Source organism: Cornus florida, unplaced genomic scaffold (genome assembly GCF_030987335.1).
Source record: "Cornus florida cultivar Cherokee Brave unplaced genomic scaffold, ASM3098733v1 CherokeeBrave_3.0.0_Hap2_Chr11, whole genome shotgun sequence".
Taxonomy (NCBI): domain Eukaryota; kingdom Viridiplantae; phylum Streptophyta; class Magnoliopsida; order Cornales; family Cornaceae; genus Cornus; species Cornus florida.
In genome coordinates, this window is record NW_026775581.1 from 85944439 (window position 1) to 85957880 (window position 13442).

Consider the following 13442-nt stretch of genomic DNA (forward strand, 5'->3'; position numbering starts at 1 on the left):
CACATGGAACTGTGGATTGTGATTTGGCAGATAATGTATAAAATTGATTGGTTGATTACTATAAATTCATGGATATATACATACATACATAGTATACGACTGCAAATAAGATAAGAGGAACCCATGGGTTGGGAAAGAGGGGTGAGGAAAGGAATATTATAAAGGTTATTTTGGGAGTTTTGAACCTTCTGATTGATAATATTTTAAAGTAAGCGACAGTTTAAACTCAATTATCAATGAACACTAAGTATAAGCTTTGAGTGTTTGAGTTTCGGTAGGAATAAAATATAACGAGAATGTGTGAGTTTACCTAAATTTTTCAGTGTTCGAGTTTCGATAGGAGCTAAAGATAACAAGAATGTGTGAATTTACTTGAACGTGTTTGAATTTTGGTAGGAACAAAATATAACGAGAATGTGTGAATTTATTTGAACTTTCCGATAGGAGCAAAATATATATAATGATTGGTAAGCCTTATCCATGGTAGTTATTAGTTGGGGGGCTCTTGTGTGAGCTTAAAAATTGCTCAAGTACCCACCAAACCAAACTCATTCACGAGGTCATGTTCTGAAGGCTCCACTCGTCACTATACACACACACACACACACACACACACACACACACCCTAAGTCCATCATTTTCAGTTGAGGGACCACTTTCGAAGAAACTTTTATGTACTGCCATTGTTTATGATGAAGATATATAGGTCTATATAGAGAGACAGTTTGTGTGTGTGTGGTGTTAGTTGGTAATGGCGTAACGTAGACGTATTTGGTTTTGGGTTGCGAAAGCTTCTTTAGGGATTGGTTCAATAATGAAGAGTAACTTAATTACAATCAAACCCTCACTTGCTAAGTTTTCTAGAAACGGGATTCTTTGTGTGTATGCACTTGTACCAACGAATCTGATTCTTTTGGGAACTGGCTCACTCGTATTCTTGATTCTAATAGTGCTTCCCTTTAGAATTGAAACCAAACTTTAGTCAAATCATCTTCTAAACAGTATAACATTTTCGGTTTTATGTGTTTATCTTGTTTAAAACACAAAACAAGTTTAAAATCAAGCCTTACTTAACCCAATCAGTTTTGATTTGACGTATAAGATTATAATATTAGTACTGTAGTCTAATTGTGAAGTTGGGGAGAGGTTGTAAGTTTATATCATCACTGCTATTTTCTAATTAAGTAGACGTATTTTGAAAATTATAAAAAGAGTATAAAAAGTAAATAATATTTGTAAAGCAAGACGAGTGATAATACATATAATTAATTCTCACGATTACACTTTCAAGAACATTTTATCATATTTTTTTTCGTGTTATATATATATTTTTTATGGTTAAAATTTAAATGTAAGTAAAAAAATAAAAGGACAAGAACTATAATGTAGTGATATTCAAAATATTATATATCAAATAAAATTTAATTATAAAAAATAAGCTGGAAATAAAGTGCATTAATGTGTTGACAATTAGAATGGGATGAGAATAGTGAATACATGATAAGAGGAAGACTTGAAGTGATAACGTTGACGGTTCACAGGAAGGGGTGTGTGGTCCCGCGGTCACCGGAATGTATTGCCATGTCATCACTTGAAGCTACTTTACCGGTTTTTTTGTCTTGATTGCGGGACACAAGAGCATCCAAGGAATTGGACCATACCATCAGGTCCATCACCATCACGGCACTAACATAATGACACCTGTTAAACGGTGCCACGTTATCTAATTATACCCTCCGGCATTATCTAAAGTCCAACAAAGCTCCCCAACAAAAAAAAAAAAAAAGGGGGCTTTCATGACCCCACAGTGTAATGAAGGAAACGCGTACTGCTTTTGCCAATCTTACGGTAAAATCTACCACCAAAGGTTTGGTGAAATTGGTACCACCTCACTATAGAACTGTTCTATTTACTACTACGTCACATTTGAAAAAATAATAGAGATAATTTTTTTAAAATGGTGGTTTTATTTCGAGAAGTTATTATATGACCATGGCATGTAAAGAAATGTATAATTTTTTATTTTTATATCAACTAATAATGGATCGATATCAATAATTTTGAAACCTTGTAATTATTTTTGCGATGAACTTATTTTAGAAGTAAAGAAAAAGTATGCAATGATAAAGATAAGTAACTCTTGCCATTTCCTTGCAAGTTCTTTTTATTTTTGGAGATGATAGCCAATAACCTCATAATTTTGCTTTTGGAGAGAGTAAAGGTTCAAACCTACATAAAAAAAAATAAAAGAAAAAGAAAAGAAAGAAGGTTCAAACCTCACTTCAACAAAGGCATTGGTTGTTGTCATTATTATTTGTCTTAATTTCATTTTAAAAGAGATGGGCCAATTATCAATCTCCATTTTTTTTTGTAGCTAATCAAAATGGAATCCACATTCCCTCTCTTATATTAGCATTTTTCTCTCCAACTCTTTAATTCTTTACCCCAATTGGAGGCAGACTTAATATTGTGATTAAGCACCAAATTTATGAGGCTCTCACTAATCTCATGTCCAATTGTTGTCGCACTGCGACAAACATATCCATTAATCTCATGTCCAATTGTTGTTGCACTTCGACAAACATATCCATTAATCTCATGTCCAATTGTTGTTACACTGCGACAAACATATCCATTGTTGCACGAACATGTATATTATGCTACTGTTTGATTCATTTAACTCAAAGTTATAAAAGATCATTACTTAAAAACAAAATTTGCAAAAACGATATTTAGAATTATTAGTCAAATAAAGTTACATGTTATCTGCTTATTTATTCAATCAAAACAAAATATATTTCACAGACAGAATCAAGCTGGCTTTCTAATGAGCCATAACACACCATAGGCTTTATATAATTTAAAAATCACAGAAGCAGTATGCACCCTTGGGGAGTGTGATCCTAGCAGTTAATGACAAGAGCCCAACAGTATCTGCATTCGGCCAACGAATTTCTACTTTTAACAGCTGGAAGTCCAACCCCCAACTCGAGGTGCCAGTAACGGTCCCAATTTCCAGCTGTAATCCAACAAACAACGGCGCATTTTAAGCTACCATGAGCCTCTACGAGAGGCGCAGCTTAGTCAACAAGCTTTTTTTATATTCTCTGCTCTGCTGGTTCTTTCTTTATATTTTGGAACAATTTTTCTGATTTTTGTATATATTAACTGTATTTAGTACACTAGTAGTATTCGTAAGAATGAAATATATTATACAGAGGCAACAATATTACATGCTATCGCGTATACACGTGCGAAAAATTACACACATACGAGCTCCACCGACGGAGGACTCGTACCTGCAAACTCAAAAATACAGAGGGATAGAGAGAGAGAGAGAGAGAGAGAGAGGGAATTTAGAGAGAGAAAATCACAGAGAAACCTAAAATGCCGACTAGAAATCGCCCATTTTCCGGTGGAATCGATACTCCGGAACACGCTTTCCGATCTCCTGCAAGTTTCTGAGGCTCCGAATCGCCAAAACATCGCCCTTTTTCACCTCCAAAACTCGTCCGAAATCGTCACTCTCTGTCAAATCTACAGAACAAACACAAAGCACAGAAATTAAAACACATGATTAAGCAACGAAAGCACTGAAAAGCTTGATTTCAATCTGCATTATACCTAGAGGCTTCGATAGTTGATTGAAGTCGTTGAACTGAGCAGCTAAATCTGAAGAAGCAAAAGAATTAGAATCAAATGGATAAACAGAAATGCATGCTTGTGTGTGCATATATATATAATTGTTGATTTTGATTACCTATTTGAGATGGATCGTGAGAGGAGAGGTAGAGGACGAGGAAGCAGACGACGACGAGGAGTGGAATGGAGTGTACAAATCTCTCTGGTTTCAAAGTCGATTTGTGAGGTTTCTGTGACTTGTTGTCTTCATCGTCGTTGATGAGTGAGGACACTTGGTCCTTTCGGTTCTGGTCCTCTACTGTGAGGTTCTCTTCCTTCACTGCTCCTCCTCCTACTCCATGATTGTGGAGCTTCGATCCTGGTGAGCCCAGAGACTGCCTGTGCATGTTCGATGTAGGGTGAGAGAGAGAGACGGTAGTGTGTGTGCTAGGGAGAGAGACAAGTGCCTGTTGTTGGTCTGGGTTTTAATAGCCTCAATTTGTGTCTCTTTCTTTATTTATTTATTTATTTAGAAAATATAATTTTGAGTGAAGGGAATATTAAGAGAAAATTTACTTATTTATTTTTTTTTTAGACAAAAACACTCTCTAAAGATTTAAAAATATACACACTCCTTTACATGAGAAATTGACCAAACTATCCTTTAACCATTTAAAAGACCTTTTTAATTTTATAATTTAATAAATTTGACCAATTTATCTTATGAGTAATTTATGCATAAAAAAAAATTTAAAAAGTCTCTTCTCTCCCAATAGTTTAGAACACAAGAGTCTGGCCCATTCAAGAGTGACCAACTGATACCTTTACTCTCACACTGTGTGTGGTCCATGTTTATAACACAAGAGTCTGGCCCATTCAAGAGTGATCAACTGATACCTTTACTCTCACAGTGTGTGTGGTCCATGTGGATCCCAATCAAAAAAAAAAAAAAAAAAAAGCATTGCGAAGCCAGCTCTGGACACTAAAATTGATTGTGTACAACCAACTTCACTTGATTAAATTCTCTTCCTGACTTGATGATGTTTCTTATGCTGCTTGAACAGATTTGGGTTTTCAGCTAGATTTGCAAAACAGATGAGAAAATTTAAAATTGAAATGTGTTGTGAACACAGAGAACTGGATTTTGGCTTTATTTTTGACAATTATGTAATTGTCTTACATTTAAAATTATATTCACGCTTTATTTTTGAAAGAACACTCAATATATTTATTTATTATAAACAAAAATAGGGGTTAGGGACAGTGATGTCATTTTTAATTTTTTTTTTTTTATGCATAAATTGTTCGTGAGGGTAGATTGGTCCAATTTATTAAATTATAAAGTTAAAAAAGCCTTCTAAACGGTCAAAGGATAATTTGGTCAAATTTTTATATAAAGGAGTGTCTTTGTCCATTTTTGAACCTTCAAAGGATCTCTTTGTCCAAAAAAACAAGTAATTTTCTTCCGAGTATCCTTTGTAAGTTTCTTTTGAGTGTCCTTTTATCAAACCTCAGTGAGTATGACTATATTTTACCTTATAATTTTTTATAATTTTATATTTCTATTTATCTAAAAACAGTAAATTATTTTTAGAGTTATAAATGAAGCACACTCTAAATTTTTTTTTTTGCCCAGTTAAAAAAGTAATGAAAATTTACCCCACTATGATAATTAACACATTTTGTGCATAAAAAATTGTATATTAAATTGGTCTAGTCATATATTTATACGAATATTTCTCTTGTATATCCCTAAACAAAAAAATTTATTCACAACAACTATAACTTTGTTGGGTATGATTCAAGGGTAAGAAAGGTGATTATATATATATAAAAATAATAATCATATTTAATGATGATATACTTGGTCTGTATAAATGTTTTGCCCACTCACTTATAAAAGAACAAACGGATTTATCTTAAAATTTTCCAATCTCTATTTCGATTATACACCTTTAGCATTAAAATAAATAACTCAAAATAAAATCTGTTAAAATAAATAACTCAAAACAAAATCATAGGAACTAATTAAAAATGAAACTTTGATTTGGTTAAAAAGATTCTGTGACAAAGTTTTAACACAATGTATGGCAAGATAAGACTTGATACATTAGAATTAAGGTTTTATTACAATGTATGATAAGATAAGACTTGATACATTGGAATTAAGGCTATGTTTGGTAGAGTGACAAAGTAAAAAAAAAAAGAAAAAGATAACATTACTTACAAGAGAAAAGAAATGAAAGAATAGTGTTAATCACTTATTTAATGAAAGAAAAGAAATGATAATAACTATATTTGGAGAAAGAAATGAAAGAAAAATATTTTAATAAATTTACTACCATAACATTTTTTCTTCATATATTTTGTCTAGGAAGGTATTAATAATTTTTTATTAAAAATACGTAATCATTTTTAGAAGATAACAAAATTAACTCATCAAATCCTTCCATTCCCAATTTTATACTAAAGAGAAAAAAAAAAAATCATCTCTCTCCATCTATTTTCTTTCCATTTCTTTCCAAAACTGGGCCTAAATATATTTGTCAGATGAAAAGCATCAGAAGAAAAACGATGATGGTTATAGTCAGCGAAGCTCAACTTGCTCGGTCCAATCATAACCCGAAGTTTGGGCTTGATGTCAGCCCAGACCATCCAGATCGCTTGGTTTAGCTGAGTTTCTGGCCGAAAGACTGGACTGGGCCCAATTTCAGTAACCAAACATCCCTGACGACGTCTGCGATAGCGTCACAGAGCGGTGACTGTAGGTCTTTGAAGATCGAAATTTCTGGGTTCTTTCAAATGCATCGGTGGTGGTGACTTGCGAGAAACGAAAACTGAACCGAATCAGAGAGAGAAAACCTAGAGAGAGAGATAGCGTGAGAGGAGAGTTTGATAGAAACAGAGTTTTAGAGAGAGAGAGAGAGAATGGTGCTATGGGAGATCACATTGGGAACGGCTTATTTCTTGGGTCTGAAACGAACTTACAGGCTTGCTCTGAAGATTCAACGTCGTCTTATTAGCCCTAAGCGTCCAAAGATCCGCCAATTTGTTCAGGGGTATCTCTCTAGAATCTATTGTTGATTGCTTCATCTCTTCGATCACTTGTATCGTTTTTAGGTATTTGCTATAGACTATATGTGATCAATTTTTATTTATTTATTTTTTGGTTGATTGATAATTGATACTGACGTTATCACTTAGTAATACGAATATCATGGTATTCGTCTTACTGAGACGACGACGACGGTTGAATCTTAAATAAAAGTTTTGACTATTAGGGGCATGGATTTGAAATAAGTCATGCAACCTAACATTAGACTGTCGGACAAGGTTCTGATGAGATTGGTCACTGCCATTTGCAATAGGGCATGTTTAATTTAGTATTTGATGGAATTAATTGGTTGACCAAGGTTTCATGAATGGATCAAGGTGATTATGGACACCTATTTGGCCTAGAGACAATAAGTTGTTTGTGTAGTATACTTGGGGTTTATTAGGAATGGACATTAGAGTGGTTGGACGTTTTGGGTCTTTGCCTAATTGTATGGAAGAAGAAATAGTAAACCATAGAGCTCATGTTAGTTGACTAGAGCATGAGCTTATATCAACACCCAATTTCAAGTTGATCGTATGATGATTTTTCAGTACTAATGTCTTCAAAATAGTTTTGATTACTGAAAATCTTCCATCCTCAAAACATCTAAATATGCTTAATATGTTTATGAAACATGTGAGTTGTTACTAGATTTGGAATAACAAAATTAGTCCAAATAAATTTACCAAACTCCACGTTGATTCTTACTACATTTCATTCTTCTTTCATTCATACTTTGCTAACTCGTCCTCAACTTCATTATTTAAACTTGAAGAAACATGAAATGGGATCTAATCCGTAGCTGCCAATGATATCCAAATTGTCATATTAGGAGTGGTAATGCCTTTTTTTTTGGGTAAGCAAGAACTGTTAACGAATTATTTCCAACTTCTAATACATCCCTTGTATAATCTGGCCACAAGCTACTTTGTTTTCCGTGATTTTCAAAGTGATTTACCTACAAGAGCTTCATCTATTCAGGGATGTGGATCATTTTGCCAGTCCTTTTGTATCTTTCCTGCACAAACCATGTCCTAGTCCACGAGGTGATATGTAAACTCACTTTTTAGTTTTCCACTTTATAAAAAAAACATTTCTGTTGATGGAATAACTTTGTAGTCATTGACCTTTTGATCATAACTAGGGATAGGTAATAGGCAGGGAGGTTGGCAAAAAGAACTTCTAAAATGGGCTAATGTGACCTCTAAACCTATGTGTCCTTTTGAGGTTGTGGCCTCCTCACATCATCTCAACATTGGATTCAAATCAAGAAAAATTTGGAAGGGCCATTTAGAGATAGTTTTTGATCTTGCTCCACAAGTATGTACGTTGCAGTATCATATTTATTGGATGTGGATTTGACACAGGATGAACACATTGGCATGTTAAATTCTTAGACATTGCGACACAAGTAGGTGAGGCTATGACAGTAGTATATATACATGCATATAAACGCAAGTGTACATCTGTACATGACAATTCATCTTCTTCCTACCACTACCCTTCTTTGTTTCAAACCTTTTTCACATTCTCATTTGTGCTTTAAAACTTTAAATCTTTTGACCTAAATGCAAGATGTCAGTCAGTGATGGTGATAGCACATTTCTGGTAAACATTGATTCCATATGATTAGTTGCATGCTCCGATAAAGCCATTGTTGAAACACGGAGTGGATGTGTTTGCTTGTGCAATGCCCATGGCAATTTTCTTAATTTGGCTGACTTCACCAGCCAAGCATACTGAAGAATGTGTTTCTGTCTCGAAAACCTCTTCATATGTAAACTAGCTTAATAAATTTCTACAACTGCTTATTCTTTTTTGTTATATTGCTGCTGCATATTCTCTCCCGTTGCAAATATATATGTATATATAAATTTGTTGTTTCAATAGAAAGTTAAACTAGTTTTCCATTTGATAGACTTCATAGAGGTGTCCAGATCTGCTACAGAGGTTGCTAGACTGACTTTGGATTTCTGTCATTGATGCTGTTGGTTTATCGATCCAAGATGCTAGTGCATAAGTTTGTTTTTGTCATTTTCACTTGCATTGGAAGTGGATCTACTCATTACCTTGTCTTCCTCTTTTTCATAGAGGGAATGCCCTCTTCTCATTTGTACTACAATTTCTATGTGGTTAAATGATATATACCAACCCATTCATGAAGGTTTGAAACAAGATTCTAATGCCTATAGGCCTGCTAATGCTGATGTCAAAGATCATGTGTGCCTCCTTCCTTCATTCCATTAATGGATCGGGACTCTTTCCTCCGGCAAAAAAGTGATTTTAAACATGCAAGGATTTGTGAAAATCCTTATATAAAATAATTCTTCTAGCAAGTTTCTGATGATACATTGCTGATTATTTTATTTTTACATGGAATTAGCACTCAAAAGAATTATCTGGATCATGGTTAACGTCTAAAACTTTTAGGAAAGTATTTTTGTTCTTAGCAAATGTGGTTCTTTTTCTGCTTGCTTGACATACTTGCAATATTGCATGCATTCGCATTTGGACCATTCTATTATTAAACTTCTTAAATTTGCTAATTAATGCAACAAAACTCTAGACGGTCTTGCTTCATGCTCTTGCACCACTGGTGTTGTTGCACGTCTTTTTTAATTATCATTGCTACACTTAAATGTGTATGTTTTTTTCAAATAAAAAATCAAATGACTTAAAACTTCTTATGTTTGTATTGCCTCCACAGACGAACACGTGCTATATTTGATGTGGCCCTCAGGGTTCACCAGGGCATACAAGAAAGAGACATTGAAGTCGGTCGCAATCTTGGCAACTGGATTCTGCGGTGGCTAGACAAGATGAAACCATCGGCTCAGATCCGTGGTATTTCCCCTGGTAAACCGCCTTCAGGTGGTCATGTAAACGCAGACATGACAAAGCAGTTCACCAAATCCTCTCACCAGAAAACTAGAGGGGAATTTCAGAAGTTCAGTGGAAAAAGCATCGATCGAGAATCTGATAGGCATCTATTTACCTCATCGAGGCGTTCATTGCCCGATTCTTTCCCCTCCGTTGCAATGATGATGAGGCCAGCAAAGCCATCTGGAACTAACATCCAGTATAGGCAAATGTCAATCTGTGGCCCCGAGACATCGAGATTGAACTATGGAAGACCAGGCTTTCAGGGAGTGATCCGGAAGGACATCATGCAGTGGATGCTACTGAATTAGTAGATGGGATTTTATTTGGTACTCTTTGCTTTTTCTTTTTCCATTTTATGTTATCGAGATCAGAAGTGGCGTGGTCAAATTTTGGAAGATGCAGATCTAAGGGACTAAGTTGAAAAGGACATAATGTTGTTGGATGCCCCAAAAATGTTGTAGGATGCCTTTTCTGGCTTTGTTTCTTGTTTATTTTCTTCAGATTGTGCATACTTTAAACCTTCTGCTTTTTCTCTGATGTTTTTTTTGCCTTTTCTTTTGAGCTTACTTTGCTAGAACTATCAATAACCAGAGATCACACATATGATTTCATTGTTAATTTTTTTTTTTTTTTTTTTTTTTTTTAACTTCAAGTGTGTCTCTGTTATAGATCCTGATATTATTTACCAATTCGGTTATAAATTGGATAACCTCTGATCATCAGTGACAAGTTTGCATAGTCCATAGCATTTCTTGGCAGGGTAAGAACTTGTGGGAAGAGAATGATTAAGATTGAATAAATTCCTGTTTGCAGGTGCTATTACATGACCAGTTATTAGCTTAATTTTTTGTCATGTGACCTGCAATGTTGGATTAACTTTCTTTGAGCAATAGGTCTTTATATTCTTACCATGTAGCTATTTTGTTGATACTAGCTGAATATATCTGCAAGAAGGGTTACCCCAAATGAAACAATGGGCTAGTCCCTAAAACTTCTATTGGAGTGTGGACTAGAATATCATTCACCACTAGGTCACTCTCTTGGTAAGCCTATCCTATTCCATTTGTACAATGTATACGATGAATTATTTCATATGATTTTCATTTGTGCTTTCAGCAAGTAGGCGATGCGAATCTATGCTTTCTATAGTTCAATCGGATACCAATTGTGGATGCGGATGTAAGCCAAGTGGATCAAGGCAGCAGAGTCGTGAATCCACACCATGCATGTGCGGTTTCAACCACCCCTTGTTGTTCCAGAGACACAAGACAAAGGTACAAAGAATTTTTTCTGCAAGTGATCGATATACTCAAATGACGTTTGATATTTTTGCTCTTTTCTGTTGAGAGGCTCATTGGCACAATGGCTGGCTATATAGTATGTATGAATGTCCTGATTTTGATGTTCCTCCTGTTACCAAGGCTTGTTAACATTCCTTTGCTAGTTTCCCAAGTTTGCTCATTTGTAATGGTATACACTAATTTATATACGCTGGTTACTATATATATAATGGTTGTAATGAGGCAGGACTTAATGCTTTCAGGCTTGGAATCATCAAACATACTAAAATCACCAATCACCGAGGAACAACTTCATCCACTGTTTATATACTGAAATCAAATGTGTTTAATTTCACTAACACAATTAAGCAAAATGAGTTCTTTTCTATATACAGGTGGCTGTTGCATTTGTAAACCTAGAAGAGATCGAAGAAAAATAAATACGGCCCCGAAAAATTTGGTATTATCGTGAAAGAAAAGCCTCACTTTCAAACTGAGATTGAGGCTTATCGATGCAAGACTCGGCTCCTAACTGGGAAAATGGCTGCTTACGGTTGAGTTGAATCGGCGCCTTCTTAGGCTTCTGGCATTTTGTTTGTTGAATTGGACACATCTCTCTGGCTTGTAAAGATATTTTCCAACCTGTAACAACATGTGTTCACAAAGATTAAATTTCAGGAATTTGTTTTCCGAATAACTTACTTATGGAGGAAAATTTACTGGTTAATTATGCACAATTGCTCTTGTACGTCTACAAAGAAGATAGTTGTTTTCCACTTGATAACTACAGCATAAGTTATTTATGTAACAATTAATAGGCATAGCATAGGACGGATTTTCATAAGCAAGAATGAAACCAAATTTTTTAGACTTAATCTATTCTACCTTTTCAGGGTTTATAATAATTTAAACCTAATCAACACATTAGAATATATGTGCTATATAACATGTAACAATTGATACTCAACCAATATTTGTGAAGTTGTGAACATCAAAGTGAAAAATTGCCCAATATTAACATATTCAACTGCATTTGACATCTCTTGTCGCCTCCATTTTGGATCTCATAAACAGTAAGAAAAATGTTTAATATGGTCATGAGTTCATCTTTATTAATTATTTTTTAATTTTTTTTAAGCATCGAAGAACTATGAGGATGTTCTAAGAAGCTTAACACCACCACGATCATCGTTTCCAAAAAAATAATAACAAAAGAAGAACAAAAAAGCAATTTCCCATAACCCAATGGATTGATTGCCTAAAACAATTCACTCACACATACATGTGCATATATATATATATATATATGAGAGATTGAAAAGGAGGTGCTATTAAAATGAAACAGGACAAGAACAAACACAAAGCATACCTCAGAAATACCACTTCTCAAACCCAGGAATTGTCAAAAGCAGCTGAAGTCATAGCCTGAGAGAACTCCTGAAAGCTAATCCGGCCATCGCCGTCAGTGTCGGCCTCACGGATCATTCCGGTGAGCTCCTCCGCGGTCAGAGCATGTCCAAGCTTGGCCATGGAATGAGCCAACTCTGCAGCTGTAATGTACCCATTTCCATCTCTATCAAACATACTAAACAGTTGATGAAGTTGTTCCTCACTGTATGGTGATTTATCGGAGAGAAGCTCCGGCGACACCAGGGCGATGAACTCTGAGAATTCGATGAGGCCATTGCTGTTGGTGTCAGCTTTCTGTATCAGGGTTTCGAGCTGATCTGGACTCGGTTTTAGGCCGAGTGAGCGTAATAGTGATCCCAGCTCGAGCTGTGTGAGGCTGCCATCGTTGTTTCGGTCGAATGATCCGAAAATTTCTCGCAGCTCGGCTAGCTGCTCGTCGTCAAACTTCACTGGTTCCTTACTGGTCATGTTTGCAACAGACCCTTCTTCCAACTCTCTCTCTCTCTCTCTCTCTCATACACACAATTCTAAATAAAATCAGAGTCCTGCAAATCTATTATCTATATGTATACACATCTATAACAATATCCTGATTTGAGATAGATCTTTCAATGGATATGCAATTCTATTAACGTTCTCTTTGGAAACCGATCCAAGAAAATTTTCTTTTCTACCAAACACTGTAGATTCACCCAAGAAACAAGATCCGAGATATAGTTGGACTTTGTTATTCCTCCATTTTCGATGGATCATTCAAAAAACCTGCAAATCTGACTGAATATTTGGATCAGATTGAACAGGAAGTTGGAAATTGATGCCACTTTGTCTTCAAATGAAGAACTTAACACGTAATTGAGAGAATTTTGTGCCAAGTGTGTTGAATATTGAATTCGGTTGGGACAATACTCTTCACTATTTGTTTACAAGTCAACACCAAAACCACCGCCACCTAAGACATGATTGTGACTCTCTCTTCTTTCTTTCTTTCTTTTTTTTTTTTTTTTTCTCTCGGGAAAACTCTTTAGAGGTCGTCATTTTAGACTTTGGTTAACAGCTTTTTAAAATCTGACATCTAGCCGTTGAGAGAAGGGGTGGGTCTCTACAATCGTTGCCTTTTTGTGTTGTTGCAACTGGATTGTTTCTTCAAATCA

General features: G+C 35.1%; 3 protein-coding genes across 3 annotated transcripts; 1 reads left to right on the forward strand and 2 right to left on the reverse strand.

Moving 5' to 3' along the window:
- Nucleotides 1-3189: 3189 nt before the first annotated feature.
- On the reverse strand, nucleotides 3190-4094 carry LOC132285623 (uncharacterized). The gene is made up of 3 exons (XM_059787812.1): nucleotides 3761-4094; nucleotides 3625-3672; nucleotides 3190-3537 (listed from the first exon to the last, which is right to left on the reverse strand). The coding sequence occupies exons 1-3, from the start codon at nucleotides 4026-4028 to the stop codon at nucleotides 3395-3397; spliced, it is 459 nt and encodes a 152-aa protein (XP_059643795.1). The 5' UTR covers nucleotides 4029-4094; the 3' UTR covers nucleotides 3190-3394.
- A 2286-nt stretch (nucleotides 4095-6380) lies between these two features.
- LOC132284085 (uncharacterized) lies at nucleotides 6381-10241 on the forward strand. Its single transcript, XM_059786152.1, has 2 exons — nucleotides 6381-6680; nucleotides 9426-10241. Exons 1-2 carry the CDS (start codon nucleotides 6550-6552, stop codon nucleotides 9907-9909), a joined length of 615 nt encoding a protein of 204 aa, XP_059642135.1. The 5' UTR covers nucleotides 6381-6549; the 3' UTR covers nucleotides 9910-10241.
- A 938-nt stretch (nucleotides 10242-11179) lies between these two features.
- On the reverse strand, nucleotides 11180-13442 carry LOC132284086 (probable calcium-binding protein CML11). The gene is made up of 2 exons (XM_059786153.1): nucleotides 12251-13442; nucleotides 11180-11523 (listed from the first exon to the last, which is right to left on the reverse strand). The coding sequence occupies exon 1, from the start codon at nucleotides 12757-12759 to the stop codon at nucleotides 12268-12270; it is 492 nt and encodes a 163-aa protein (XP_059642136.1). The 5' UTR covers nucleotides 12760-13442; the 3' UTR covers nucleotides 11180-11523; nucleotides 12251-12267.